General features: G+C 37.3%; 3 protein-coding genes across 3 annotated transcripts; all 3 read right to left on the bottom strand.

Moving 5' to 3' along the window:
- Positions 1 to 8,383: 8,383 nt before the first annotated feature.
- Positions 8,384 to 9,653, bottom strand: LOC131225379 (uncharacterized). Its single transcript, XM_058220940.1, has 4 exons — positions 9,388 to 9,653; positions 9,123 to 9,215; positions 8,742 to 9,023; positions 8,384 to 8,626 (listed from the first exon to the last, which is right to left on the bottom strand). Exons 1-4 carry the CDS (start codon positions 9,580 to 9,582, stop codon positions 8,384 to 8,386), a joined length of 813 nt encoding a protein of 270 aa, XP_058076923.1. The 5' UTR covers positions 9,583 to 9,653.
- Positions 9,654 to 10,154: 501 nt separating this feature from the next.
- Positions 10,155 to 11,334, bottom strand: LOC131225475 (uncharacterized). Its single transcript, XM_058221038.1, has 3 exons — positions 11,031 to 11,334; positions 10,754 to 10,929; positions 10,155 to 10,465 (listed from the first exon to the last, which is right to left on the bottom strand). Exons 1-3 carry the CDS (start codon positions 11,318 to 11,320, stop codon positions 10,155 to 10,157), a joined length of 777 nt encoding a protein of 258 aa, XP_058077021.1. The 5' UTR covers positions 11,321 to 11,334.
- Positions 11,335 to 12,482: 1,148 nt separating this feature from the next.
- Positions 12,483 to 13,700, bottom strand: LOC131225557 (uncharacterized). Its single transcript, XM_058221134.1, has one exon. It carries the CDS (start codon positions 13,698 to 13,700, stop codon positions 12,483 to 12,485), a length of 1,218 nt encoding a protein of 405 aa, XP_058077117.1.
- Between the last annotated feature and the right edge of the window lie 1,690 nt (positions 13,701 to 15,390).

Below are 15,390 nucleotides of genomic sequence, written 5' to 3' on the forward strand. Positions count from 1 at the left end.
TTATTATTTTTTAACCGCTTATGTTAAAAGTAAATGCTAAAAAATAAGAAAAAAAAAAAAACTGTATGTTTGGTAAACATATATAAGATAATAATTTCCCAGCTAAGGTTTCAATGGTGACCGTTGAATCCCACTGCTTGCATTGCCGTGGCCCACTAATCTACTTAACATTTGGAGTCATATGTTATCACATATGGCCAAACTAATGGACCGAGTGGATGTAGCATGGTCGTCATGGTGGGCCTAACAGCGATCCAATCCGTGATTAGAGGAAAGGAGCGTTCCTTCAGCTTATCTTGAGATGAGATTTGCTAAGTCCTCAGGGTGTAATACAATTCATGCACATGCTATACATGTCCAATCTTAGCACGTAGGTCTGAGATTCAATCCACTTATTAAAAACCTAATTAGGTTAATCCACTGGTCAAATGGACCAGTCTTCAAAACAAATGTATGGTTGTGAAACACTTGCTGAGGTTTTCTAACCCAGACACCTGTTTTCAATATTGGGGCTCACCTTCTAGGTGGACCAGATTGATTTTAAGGAAATATGGTGAGACCAATCAGTGGATGGATTTGACCTCGTACCTTCTATGCGCCAAGATGGCAAATATGTGAAGGTGCATAGTCTTATGCTCCCGTGCAATTAACATACTTTCCAGAAAGATAGGTCTTCCATTTTCTGAGTTTTCTTTTTTTTTTTATTTATAGTAAATTTACAGAAAAACTGAATGGACGGCACAAAATGAGAAGTTGTGTCACGAAAGGAAAGGATTAAATTTCATAAACAAATTATTTATCTAAAACTAATTAATTGACTAACTAAGAAGTATTTTTCAGAATCAAACTAGATGAATTTCGATGGGAAACAGTGGCCCTCGATCTCATTCAACACGAAAAGTCCATTTTAACAGTCGGAATGAAATTGTGGGCTTAAATTTTGGACCATGACTAGTCTACCAATGAATGAAGGGTCCGGATTTAACAAACGACTGGCACTTATTCCCATTCATGCATGTGAGCTTTACCTGCTACATTTTTTTGCTTGTTTCTTGGTATTTCTCGTTGACATTTACCAACAACGCGCATGAAATTTCCGCGGTAGAGAAAGATCTCCGAGTAGAAAATGAGAGACAATCACGTACAACTACAGCATGTGAAGCTAACCAAGCAAAACCATTTTCCAACCAACATTTTTCTTGGTTGGACATCCGAGCTGTTGAAAAGATGGGTCTCATCATGGAGATCACCTGATGACAAAATCAAACTGGTCAATTCATCAAACGGGCCACACCATCAAAATAAATAATGCTCCACAATCTTATCCAATGTACAGTTGTGGCCCACCTGATGTGTGGACCAGCACGATTTTCGTCATCAGTTAATAGTTGTGATGGGGCCCACTTTCTAGACCATTCGGATGTCCTACACGTGTGATACATTTAGAGGGACAAATGGGTGTAGCATGATAATAGCTTAAGATATAGCTCTTTGAAATTTTTTTTTAAAAAAATAGCTCTCTGAAAATTGCTGTTTTACGAGCAAGGAACAAAAGAAAACGTTAGCAATTTAGCAATGGACAACTAAACAGGTCGCAATGTGATTTTCGTATGGACAAGAAGTCAAGATATATGCTTGTCAGGTGGGCCACACATATGGAAACGGATTGGCTACTCCCCCTGACACCAGCCCCGGAGCTGGTGGTCGGTGCTCTGTGGGCCCCACCATGATGTATGTGTTTCATCCATTCCGTTCATCCCTTTTAAAATATCATTTTATTTCTTTTCCCCAAAAATGAGAGGGATATAAATCTCAAATGGATCACACCACAGGAAAAAAATAGTGATTGGATATGCATCATTCAAATCCTCCTAAGGCCTAATGTACTGTTTATTTGAAATCCTATCCGTTTATTAGGTCATAAAGACCCAGATGAAGGGAAAAAACAAAGATCAACTTGATCCAATACTTTTATGGCCCCCAAAAATCTTTTAACGGTCGAAGCTCATTCAACACTGTTTCCTGTAATGTGGTCCACTTGAGATTGGGATATATCTCATTTTTTGTGTATTACCATAAATTGATCTAGAAAAATAGATAGACGGAATGGATGAAACACATACATCATGATGGGCCCACAGAGCACCGACCACCAGCTCCGGGGCTGGTGTCAGGGGAGTAGCCAATCCGTTTCCCACACATATAGAGAAAAAATGTTAAGTTAACGACTATTGTCGCGGGTCACATTCAGTCTGCACTGTGGCCGATTTAATGAGTGGACCATCGTGATGTGTTGGTACATGTGCTGCCAATGTTACTAGAGACAGACTAAATGGGAGGCGTATTGCGTCCTGCCCCCGACTGGATGGATTACCGTCCACGCAGAGGCTCTGTGGGGCCCACCGTAATGTATGGGTCCGTATGGGACGCGGATTGCGTCCTACCCCCGCCCATCTCTAGCTCCGAACGGGCAGTTCTGTGGGTGTGCCCACCGTGATGTATCCGTTTATCACAGCCGTCCATCCCTTTTATCTTATCATTTTAAGGCATAAATACAAAAATGAGGCAGATTCAACGCTTAAGTGGACCACACCACACTTGACTCTTGCATTTTATGCAACTATCATTTAATACCTTGTGCATTTAATGCAACCAAGTTTATTACTTGGCGTGGTCAACTTAAGCGTTTGATCTGCCTATTTTTTTTAATCATGCCTTTAAATGATAAGAAAAAAGGGATAGACGGCTTGGATGAACAGATACATCACGGTGGGCCCACCCACAGAACTGCCTATTTGGGTCCAGAGACGGGCGGGGGTAGGACGCAATCCGTCTCCGTCTGTATGGGAGGCATATCCCTTTCAAACGTCTTTTCAACTTAATTTGGATATTAATAAGTCAACCATTCCAACCCCCAACCGTTTTAAAAACGATAAAGAATCTAGGTGGGAGGGTCATTTTAAAAGGACTCGGTGCAATGAACCCTTCGGGATGACGGCAAAGTTCCGTGGGCCCACACCGTGCTCTCATTTCCAAAAATGATACAGATCTAAGACTCAAGTGGATCACAATATAGGAAACAACAAGGTTGAAACCTTAATAAGGCCCACCGTGATGTTTATTGCCAAAATCTTCCGTGAAGAAAAAACACAAAAATCAGCTTGTTCCAAAACTTCTATGGCCCATAATAAGTTTTCAACCATAGACATTTAATTCTCAAAGTTTCATGTGATGTGGTCTACTTTTGAATCTACTATCTTTTTAGGTTTATATTCAAAAGTAAATTTAAAAAAATAGGTGGACAGCATAGATAAAATACACACATAAGAGCTTCAACCAATTAGGACTTCATAGTTCACTTGTGGTCAAACTCTATTTCAACATTGAGATCCACAGATTAAGTGCCCATGTTATGCACATGGCTGTATGTGAGTGGGTTTGGTGTGGATGTGTTTAAAAAAAAAAATTTTAAAAAACAAAAATCTAGTCTATTAAAAAATTGGGATAAAGGCTAAGTTGGCCCTTATTCCATTGCCTCCGTACACACCTACACGGCGCAAGCGTGCTTGAATGTACCATTCATCAGGTGGTCCGTGCGAATGAACATGGCCCCAAAAAATCAGGCTGGTCTAAACCAGTTGGGCTACACTTGTATCAAAAGCAGACCTTATATATATATATATATATATATATATATATATATATATATATATATATATATATATATATATTAACCAACAATCAAAACTTAACAAGTGTGCCTAATTTGATGAACTGAACCATCAGATTTTTGGGCCTGGAATATACAATATAGGGTCCGCCTAATCAACGGCGTGAATCTCGCTGAACTGTGCAAAGGATGTGATTTTGTCTCCATTCACATAGGTACTGCATTTCTCAGAATTTAGGAGCTAGCCTTTGATTCTGGATCATCTTCCAATTATTCAAACACGTTGTATTAAAAGTATCTTTTGATATGGTGGAATCAACCATTATAATATCTTAATTTGATTAATTTAATCTTTGATCATTTGGCTTTTTTAATTGGAATATGAAAGGTCAACAAACTAATTTTATATAATCAAAAGTTGAAATATTCAATCAAAGAGTTTAGGTGAGGCCCTGTACTCACCCAAGACGTGCGGCCCTTACCATGGGCCCACCTTGATGTCAAGTATTCTTTATCCACAGGATCCATCCATTTTGCTATATCATTTTAGGGCATTATCAAAAAAATGAAGCAGATCCAATTATCAAGTGGATCATATCATAGGAAACAGTGGTGATTGACAATTAATGAGCAACAAAAGTTTTAATCAAACCAATATTTGCTTTTTTTTCCTTCATCTAGGCTTATGTGACCTTATTAACAGATTGGATGACAAATAAATACTAGGGAAACATTGAGGTAGGCCTAAGAAGCTTTTAAAGGTAGGTCATTCAATCACCACTATCTTCTCTCCTATGATCCACCTTATAATTGGATCAGCTACAATTTTTTTAAAATGATCTTGAAAAATAGATGGATGACGTAGATATAAATGTATACATGAAGGTGGAATCCATGGTAAGGGCCATACGGTTTTGAGTGAGTCCGAAGTCTCACCAAATCTTCCCACAATTGGTTAGGATGTATTCCAGCAAACCTCTATCAAAAGAAGCTTCATTAGGACTAATGTACTTAACTAAAATAGAACATAAATAAGCGGTGTTGACTCAACACTCGAATCGTGCTGTCTAAGCTCAACTTTGGATTTGTGGAGGAAGTTGGACCATAGAGCATATTGAATTTCATAATTTTTATGTAACAAAATGTTTTGTGGAGCCCACCATGATGCTTTTATTATATGCACGCCAGTTCATTTACAATGTGAACTAAAAAAAAAAAGTAGGCTAATTAAAAACTCAAGTAGGCCACCCACAAGAAATAGTGGGAATTGGGTATTAATAAGTCAACCATTCTAACCCCCAAAGGTTTTAAAAAGATAAAGCATCTAGATGGGAGGGTCATTTTAAAAGGACTCGGTGTGATGAACCCTTTGGGATGACGGTAAAGTTCTATAGGCCCACACCGTGCTCATTTCCAAAAATGATGCAGATCCAAAACTCAAGTGGATCACAATATAGGAAACAACAAGGTTGAAACCTTAATAAGGCCCACTGTGATGTTTATTGCCAAAATCCACGTGAAGAAAAAACACCAAAATCAGCTTGTGCCGAAACTTTTATGGCCCATAATAAGTTCTCAACCATAGACATTTAATTCTCAAAGTTTCATATGATGTTGTCTACTTTTTGTTGCGCAGCACGCCAACAACGCAGTGAACCGAGATCCAATCACTACGCCAAAATCGCCAATTTGCGACGGATCAAATCCGTTGTAAAGCCAAATAAACGACAGATTTCGACCGTCGCTGTTTACTGGGTCGTTTTTTTTTTACGGATAAAATCCGTCGTTTAATCTGCGACGGATAACGTCCGTCGTTTCATAGCGACGGATAAGATCCATCGTAAAAAATAAAAAATCCGTCGGTAAAATTCAAAAAATCAGTCGTTACTAAAAATATTAGCGATGGATAAGATCCGTCGCTAATATGAGTAAGCGACGGACCTCAAATCCGTCGTTGATTTTGAACGGTCGGAAATTAGCGACGAATAAGATCCGTCGCTAATATGAGTAAGCGACAGACATCAAATCCGTCGTTGATTGTTAATGTTCACAAATTAGCAACGGATTTGGTCCGTCGCTAAAATATCTGTAAATAAAACAAAATATTGATAAATTATTATTATTATTTTTTTTAATCTTGCACCTGATAGTCATTCAAAAAATAATTCACACTACTGTTTGATAAGAATCTTATTCACAAAATTGGTAACAACTCAATTCAATAAAAGAGGAAATGACCCAAGTGGCCCACTCCAACAAAAATTGACTTACCCTACAAACTAAACATTTTCCCCTCTTAAACTAGGACCCGTACAAAAGAAATTATCCGGAACTTCAACTGTTGGCTATGCCTTGCCTTGAATTGGCTACTTAGTATCTGCTCTTGTTCAACCTTCTTTTGAGCCCTTCCTACATATATTACAAACAACCAGATTCAATCCAAGAAAAGAATAGTTTAGTCAACCCTTCATATATTACAAATAACCAGCTCAGATCCATGAAATGTGAAGAGTTTAATTAACCGAAACCAATTAACAAAATAAAAGATTAGAATTCATCCTAGCCATTAGAGGTTCAGGTAAGAGCATTTCTTAACTTCATAGCATTCACTGGGAGAGCACAATATAGTTTGAAAGGATCTTTAGATGTTGGAATCAATACACAACAGTGCAAGGCAATCTGCATTTAATGCACTAGTCTAACGACATAACCAAAGGAAAGTGTAGGAATTGGGAAATTCCTATTTCTCAACAATTCGAACTCTTTTATGAGCAGGGATAATGCATCAAGTTCAGCTAAGTTGGACCGTAGGTTATTGTCCAGCCAGTGGACAACTTCTAACCTGTCATGCATGCAACATCCAACTTGTCCAAAACGTGGGCCTACCATGAGGAGCACCTTGTGCAAAAATTAGCACAATCCATGCATCAGATGAACCCTATATGTATAGATGCCCTGACCCATAATTCAGGCTGGTCCCACATGCATGTTGACTGTTTGAGACCACATGAAGAAACTTGATTTGTATATGAAAATATTATGTGTTTGCTCAAGCACATAGTCTATTTGAAAGGGAAAAAAAAAAGAAGAGAAAATGTACCCATTTAAATAGATATCCATGGTTTAGATTCCATGTATATGAGAGATTCATGCCAAAGATCCTAGCAACCAATGAATAAATAGAGAGGCAAACAATTCCAGAGCTAAGGAAGAGCTCTAGGTGTAATGGAAAAGAAGAAAAGATAAACAGATCCCCAAACATGCATTGCAACTAAAACAAATACTGTTAGTAGTAAAATGCAAGAATTTGGAGATCAAACTAAAGAAAAGAATCCAATGCATGTGTAGTTCATTACCAATGTCCTTGTAAAATCTCACCTGAATCAGTTGATTTCAATGACTGTCAAGTTGGGGAAAAAAAATCATGATTGTCAATTGCATTAACATCTTCAGTTTTGCAATAACCATCACCATTGGAGTTAGCCATGTATGCTGTAAAAGATACAAAACTTGAAAATGTCCACAGAAGTGCTTAATGCAAGTGCAAGGGATGATATTAGACTAAAAGAATCCCAGATAACTTTGGAATGAAAAAATAAGGAAAAAAATAGCAAATTCAATCACATAAACCGAACACTTACAACCGTCCATCACACAAATCGCATTAAAAGAAGAAAAAATAAACATTAAACTATCTATTCATTTCCTACCAAAACATGCCAGGTTGGTATTTGTTAAATCTGAATTCCAAAGTATGAATCTGAAGTTGGAAAACTAGTGGTGAATGGATGTTTGGTTTATCCAAAAGGTATCCAGTTTGAAGCTGAAAGGCATAAAAAGTACATCTTCCAAGTTCTTTAACTCGGTCTTCTACTCAAAACAAAATGTTTACTATTGATCCTAGTATTATCTACTACATACTAGTAACATACAACCAATATTGGGGCACCATACCATAAGCTACAAAATTTCATGTCCCCCTAAACAAGGCATCCTCCATTGATAACATATATATATATAATAAGTTTTTTTTTTTCATTTACATTCACAAATACATTCATCATCCATCAAACTATTAACAACATTTACAAAAAATAAAATATATCCAACCAACTCTTAATAATAATTTGCAACTTAACCTGTTGGGAACCGTTATGCACCGTAATGTCTTACGGCAGAGCGGGTTCTAAGGAGTTACAAGTTGACCCTAACGACAGCATATAAATGAAGCGATAAAGATATAAATGATTTGAGATTAATTAAAGGTTTCGAGAACTTACATCCACCTCGCTCTTATTGCCAAGTAATCCTGACGAAAATGCATCCACACTACGAGAAGGGAAAAAATAAAAATAAAATTGTGGCTGCACCGATACGGTCTAGTATGAACGGCTGCCTACGTACCCAATGTTTGGAAGATTGGGATCAAGCCACCTCGTAGTTCTTAATATTTAAATCAGAACATTTTACGCATAAGCAAAGAAAAAATTAAAATAAATCATAATAGAAATATGTGTACCTTCTGTCATGCATAAGAAGATGAAAAGCTGAAACAAATCACTAGATTAGTCAAGCAAAACTACTAAATAATTCAAGATAAAGATTTAGTCAAATAATATCCAAAATAACCTCAAACACAATCCATATGTCCTGACCAAATTACAAAAATATGTTCTTGACTTAAGAAAAGTTTTAAGTAAACTCCTTTAAAATTTATGTTTTCGTCAGCACTCTAGGCCAAACGAGAACGTCACCCACGTCGCAATCGGCTAACGTCTTCTCAATGTCACCAAACACATTCGCACTGGGAACTTCAACAACATCCAATATAACTTTGATGCAATCTGGAGGGATGCCTGCATTATCTCTAATCAGACGCCCACGTGCAACAACTCGACTACAAATATCTGTCAAATGACAGATTTGTTCCACCCGTAGAAGTGGAGGTGGAGCTGACTCATCACGATGACTTGAGGTATCGCCAGATCGAAAAAATGCTTACAAGAAATAATTTTTATTATTTTCATGGATAAAATAGTAACTGTACATTATTCTTTTATTGTTAAAATACCTGAGAACCAGCAGTGCTTGGAGAGCATTGCATTGGTTGAACTGGAGTATTTATTTGATTCTGAACTTCAAGCAAACGTTCTCCAATGGTCAATATCATGTCCTTGCACTCGTTGATCTTATTTTCCATTTGCTCTTTTAATACAATTATCGATGCTTTAACCTCAGCAATTTCGCCCTTTCCTTCTCTAATTTCATTAATGTAAGGGGTTGAAGCAATAATGGTAGTTTTTGCAATATGACCCAACCCCCTTACACGTCCTCTTTTATCAAGACCACAAACCTAAATGATAATCAACCATTATTAGTAATGCATGTATATTAGTAACAAAAAATGTTCAGAAAGCTAAGTATGTCAAAGTGAAGAGAATGAATGAAAAACCTGTGCAACCGGGTCATGATTTAAATCATTATGTATACAAGCCGGGTCATTGGCAACTATGTCTTTTATTTTTTCCGTTGTGATGCTCAGCTCCTGTGAAGGGAGAGACCCATCGGATCTAGTATGAGTTGCCAGAAACAATTCAGTTCTTGTGATTTGAGTATCTGGATTTTTTTGTTGCTGTAATTTACAATGAGAAATCATGTTAATTATTGTGTATTCTTAAATTAGATTAAAAGAAATTAAAGTTATATTAAAAACTTACAATCAACTCTGCCGTCCTAGCAGATCCCCGTCGCCCAGTCGTGTGAGGGAACTTCATTTCGCTTCTGGATTCCTTTCCCTTTCCACGACGAGACTTTGCCTCTTTTGTAGATTCGTAATCAACGAATTTGACCCAATCTTCTAGCTTTACGCCATTAGGGCAATTTTTTTTCCTGTCTCCATCATTATCATACATATCCAGGACAGTTCCTCATAATCGGTTCTTCCAGTCTTTCCACATATCATTAGCACGCTTAATTATGGCAGTTTTACACCACTGTCGCCAACATCATATTTGGCCTACATATTTCATTAAATAGGGCAATTAGTCAACAATAATTATATTATAAACATTAGAAAGTAAAACTCATGTATTTAAATGCTTACCAAAATAGTTGACCAAACATTATCCTTGATGGAATCTGGCACAAGCCGCCAGTCTTTGTATGCAATTGGACAATGAGTCCTGACCACATTTCCTAGAAATGAGGTGAATTGATTTTTGTTATCTCCAGTAATCTCTCCAACTGGACTAATTGAAACTTTTATCTTTGTGGTGCTTCCTGGGGCAGAACTAGAAGGCCCTATATACGACATAATTTCTAAAAAAAAATTAAGATTATTAGTATTTTAATATGTTGCTATACATAATAAAGAGATGACACTATACACATGCATAAGTTTTTACTGAATTTAGAAAAATGAAAAGGAAAATAATCTAATATAGTAAAAGTAGTTAAATTTATTTCAACCTGATATGAAACTTGATCAGTTTCTTTTTCGCTTCTGAATACGTGGGTTACTTGACACAATTTCTACATATGACCCTTCTTGTATATCTTCACTAGTTGGTTCATACAGATCATCTACTAAGGAATGGCTCGAGGAACCTGCAGTCAACCTGGCCTCAAACACTAGCGGATCCTCAAATGCATATGCATCTTTTGTTAGTCGCTTCGGAACATCTAATACAACATGCCAGTCATCTCTTGTCGGATCCTTGCAATAGAAGACTTGAGCCGCCTGAGATGCATGTATAAATGGCTCATCCTCTTCCTTGATATTCCTTCTAAACCTTCCTAGGTTAACAAATATCAGATTTGTTTCAGGATCTACATAACATCCATTTGAAGTATCTTCGATATGCACCCAATCACAGTAGAACAATGTTATCTTAAAGGTGAAGTAGTTTAATTCAAGAATTTGTCTAATGATACCATAATAGGTGGCTTCCTGTTCTACCAAGTTCTTATCCCTGGCACTCGCCCTGAACATAGTTAAGGCTTTCATAGAGACTCTGTTTTGTGTTGTCAAGTTTTTTTCAGAGTCTGATGTGCAAAAAACATATCCATTTACTGAGTATGTACTGTATGATGTGGCATTGTAGCTAGGACCAGTAGCGATTCTCTTAAATTGTGACATTTCTTCATTCTCTAATTGTTCCCTTAACCAAGCATTGTAGTCTACTTCTTTTTGTACCGACGGATTGCCCCTCCTGTTTTGTCCCTTACGTGTTTGGCCATGAATGTATTCATTGTACTTCCTACAATTCACATATAATATAATGTATGAATTAAACTTTTTACTTTATATAGTACAATTTAAAAACATTAAGGATAGAAACATAGACTTTTGTCAACTTACCCCAGCCATTGAGCATTTTCAGCGTGATGTTGTAATACCCATCTGCGTGCTTGTTGATATTGCACATTAGTAAGAAGATAACTTTTTCCTTTTTTATCGATTTGGAAATTATCGGCATTATCATCACCCTCATCATAGAATATCTTTTTCACTCTCTTATGGCTTCCTAACATCTTATCAGGCATGTAGTCCATGCAGTACATCATGGACTCTTCCAGTATGTAGCGTTCAACAATACAACCCTCTGGATAAGTTTGATTCGTCACATACTTTTTGTATGTTCTCATCATCCTATACACATTAAAATCAGATATGGATATAAATTTAAAAAAATGGAAAAAGAAAGTTGATAAATTCTGCTAATTAATGTTACCTCTCAAAAGGATACATCCACAGATATCTGATAGGTCCACAAAGTTGTACCTCCTTTGCTAAGTACACCACTAGTTGTGTCATAAGAACCAAAAAAAAAAAGATGGCGGAAAATATTTTTTAAATACACATAACATTTCCACTATTTTATTTTTTTATCTTTTGAAGCTCTTCACGATTAATAATTTTTGAACATATGACGTTGAAGAATCTTGACATTTCACAAATGGCAGTGCGTAATGTCTTCTTCTTTCCTAAAAATGAGTGCATCAACAAAACTGGTAGCAATTGCTGCATCACAATGTGATAATCATGTGACTTGAGGGCCTTTAGCTGACAATCCTCTAAATTGACACGATGTGTCCAGTTTGCACAATATCCTCTTGGGACTTTCAAATTGCTCAGTGTCAGACAAAACATGTTTCTTTCAAATGTGGACAACGTGAAAGGAGCTTTGGGTAAGAATAACCTGCCATTTCTTTCTTCAGACCACATAGACTTTCTTATCTTTATAGCCTGGAGATCCTGACGGGCTTGTAAACCATCCTTAGTCTTATCTTTTGTATCCATGATTGTTGCAATGAGGTTCTCGGTGACATTTTTCTCAACATGCATCACATCCAGATTGTGACGAATGGGCAAATGCTCCCAGTATGGCAAGTCAAAAAGGATTGATCTCTTTGTCCAGGCAGTAATGTTGTTCGGGTCATTCTTAGACTTTTTCTTAGTCTTTCCCACTTGCTTTCCGAAAACGGTTTCAATATTATTCATTTTACGTAGTACATCTGAACCTTTCATACGCTTCAGAGCCTTTCTTTTTTCCTCTTTCCCATTGAATCTGGTTCTATCAGTCCTAAAGTCATGACCTGATGACAGGAATCTTCTATGTCCCATATATGCAAACTTCTTTCCATGTTCAAGCCAAACCGATTCTGTCTCCTCACTACAAATAGGGCATGCGTACTTTCCTCCTGTCCTACAACCAGAAAGATGTCCATATGCTGGAAAATCATGTATTGCCCATAGTAAAATTGCCCTCATTGTGAACATATTCTTACTATGCGAGTCATATGTTACAGATCATTTCCATAATTCAAGCAACTCTGCAATCAACGGTTGCAAGTAAACGTCAATGTCATGTCCTGGACCTTTTTTTCCAGGGATCAAAAGTGTTAACATGGTAAACTCCTTCCGCATGCATAAATGAGGCGGGAGATTATACGTAACAATCATAACAGGCCAGCAACTATATGAATTGCTCATATTCCCAAAAGGATTGAATCCATCCGTTGCAAGTCCTAAACGAACGTTACGTGGCTCCGCAGCAAAATCAGCATACTTTTCATCAACAATCTTCCACATAGACGAATCCACTGGATGACGCATGTAAATATCATCTTGAGCCGACTTTGAATGCCATATCATATTCTCTGCAATCTCTGGTATAGTGTAAAGTCTTTTTAACCTCGGTGTTAATGGGAAGTACCTTAGCACCTTACAAGGTACATGTGGGGCGGTTGACCTTACAACACTATTAAATTTCCATCTACTTGCTCCACATTTTGGACAACACTGCTTATCAACATGGTCCTTCCAGTACAAAATACAATCGTTAGGGCATGCATGTATTGTCTCATAGTTCATACCCAATGAACTGATCAGGCTCATTGCATTATAAGTACTATTTGGCAAAGAGTTCTCGTTGGGCAAAATTTTCTTGAGCAAGTTTAATAACTCTGTAAAGCTATTGTCTGACCAACGAAACCTAGCCTTCATACTCAGCAACTCCACTGTCACAGACAACTTTGTATGCTCTGGTTTACACGATGGATATAGGGGTTGTTTTGCATCCTCCATTAACTTCCTATACCGAGCCTCATCGCCTAATTCATCATGAGCTTCAATATCATCTCCATTATTAACCTCATCCATGCATGCATCTAACTCAATGGGTTGAAAATGACCGAAAGCATCATTCACCAAATCGACCATTCTGGGCAACACATCTTCATTACGATTATCGACAAATGTACTCGCACTTGTTTCAAGACGTTGTTCCCCATGGAGAAACCATGTCGTGTACGTTTGATCTATGCCATTAAAAACCAAGTGTTCGGAAATGGTTTCTAATGTCATCTTCCCACGTATATTACAACACTTGGCACAAGGACAGCTGTGCCAGTCTTCCCCATTTGAATTTTGTTTCACGTACTTTAGAAATGTTACAACACCTTCCATGTATTCAACAGTTAACCTTCCTGCCCGCATCCAGTTCTTGCATGGTGTCATGGAAGCCATCTCTGGTAACGTATACATGATGTGTTTAAGTTAGATTACGAATGAGTATGTCTATTTAACTGACTAAATCAGTTGCCCATCCAAGACCAAATAGATTGTAACGCTTTCATTTTCAAATTTCAATGCCTACACCGAAATTCCGGCAGCATCTCCCCATATCTCTCCAGATATATTGATCTTGTATTTGATTCCCACGTCAGGTATCAACACAAAGTGATGATATTTGACAATGGAAATAAATGCAAGAAACATATCCAGAGAGAAAGAGAGATGATGCATAGAAAAGGCAAGTGCATTTGAATTGCTAAATGAAAGCATTACATTCTATCCGGCATTGAACTGTCCAAACAGGGACAATTTAAGGATTTTTATGCACCAAAGAGCACACTGTATCTATGCCTGGCCACATAAAAACCCTTAAATGGGTAACTGATTGTCTTAATCTATATACAATCACATCAAAATTTGTAATCTAAATGAACATAATTCAAAATACAACTCATTTCTAAATGTAGAATCAAAGCAAAAGAACTGGTAACCTGAGTTGTTTTCCTGCAACTAGTCTCACCAGATACCAGCACCACCTGTTCTCCATACATAAACAGATAAACAAAACTCAGAGCATGACATTGAATAACATTGAATCCTCATTTCACCAGTAGTAGCAAAAAGAAAATGCTCAATACAAGTGTAACAGGTTTATCCTCCTTTCTTTTTATTAAGCATGGTGATGGGGATATTATTTTCTAACAGATGGGTGTAATCTAGTTAGTCCCATACATGAAAGTAGACATGACCAAAATCTGAAAATCCGAATCAATCTAACAAAAACCATCAAAATCCAAAACCCAAAATAAGATTCAAAATAAACCAAGATGGATGCCTAAACTGCAAAAACTACACAAGAAGCATCTACATGCATCTACCGACCAGTTACCACCTGTAGTTTCTCCAACAATGCATGACATCTATAAACTTCTGCTTTTGATTTTTCTATATAGCATAAATTAGAAAAGATTCAAGTGACTAAAATTTTTCTATGGATGGTAACTGGCCAAGAAAAGCTAATCACATTATATATAGTAAAAATTAGAAAAGATTCGAGTGACTAAAATTTTCTCATGGATGGTAACTGTCCAAGAACAGTTTAGCCATTTGTTCTAAATGACATGGATTGACGACTCATCTGAGTTACACATGACTTGTCAGAGTAAACTTGGACCCTAGTTTGGAACCACAAATAATCTATCATGTAGTAGCCAAGGCAGGATCAACTGGTCCATTTTCAGCATCTATCATGGTCATGTAGCAGCCGAGGTAGGCACACGGCTCAAGTAGTAAAACACTGCAATTACTGCTGGTTGAACTCGCCTCACACGTGTGTAAGATCAGAAAGTTGACCAGGCTTTCCTTATTGTGTAGATTACATGCATCCAAAAGCAGCCAAAACATGTCAATTTGCTCTTTGCCTTCATTTATATTGTACAATAGGCATCAGCACTGCTGGGATCAAATGACGAGTGGGTCTGATATTGCACACGTGTGCCTTGATCGCATTTTTGCACAAGGTTCTCCTCATGGTAGGCCCACGTTTTTTTCGAGCTCTCAAAAATTAACTCGATTGGGCCCAAATTCAATTTTGAGCCAAATTGAGTTGAGCTTTATCGAACCGAGTGGAGCGAGTTAATGG

The sequence above is a fragment of the Magnolia sinica genome, chromosome 1 (assembly GCF_029962835.1).
Source record: "Magnolia sinica isolate HGM2019 chromosome 1, MsV1, whole genome shotgun sequence".
In the NCBI taxonomy this organism is placed as follows: Eukaryota; Viridiplantae; Streptophyta; class Magnoliopsida; order Magnoliales; family Magnoliaceae; genus Magnolia; species Magnolia sinica.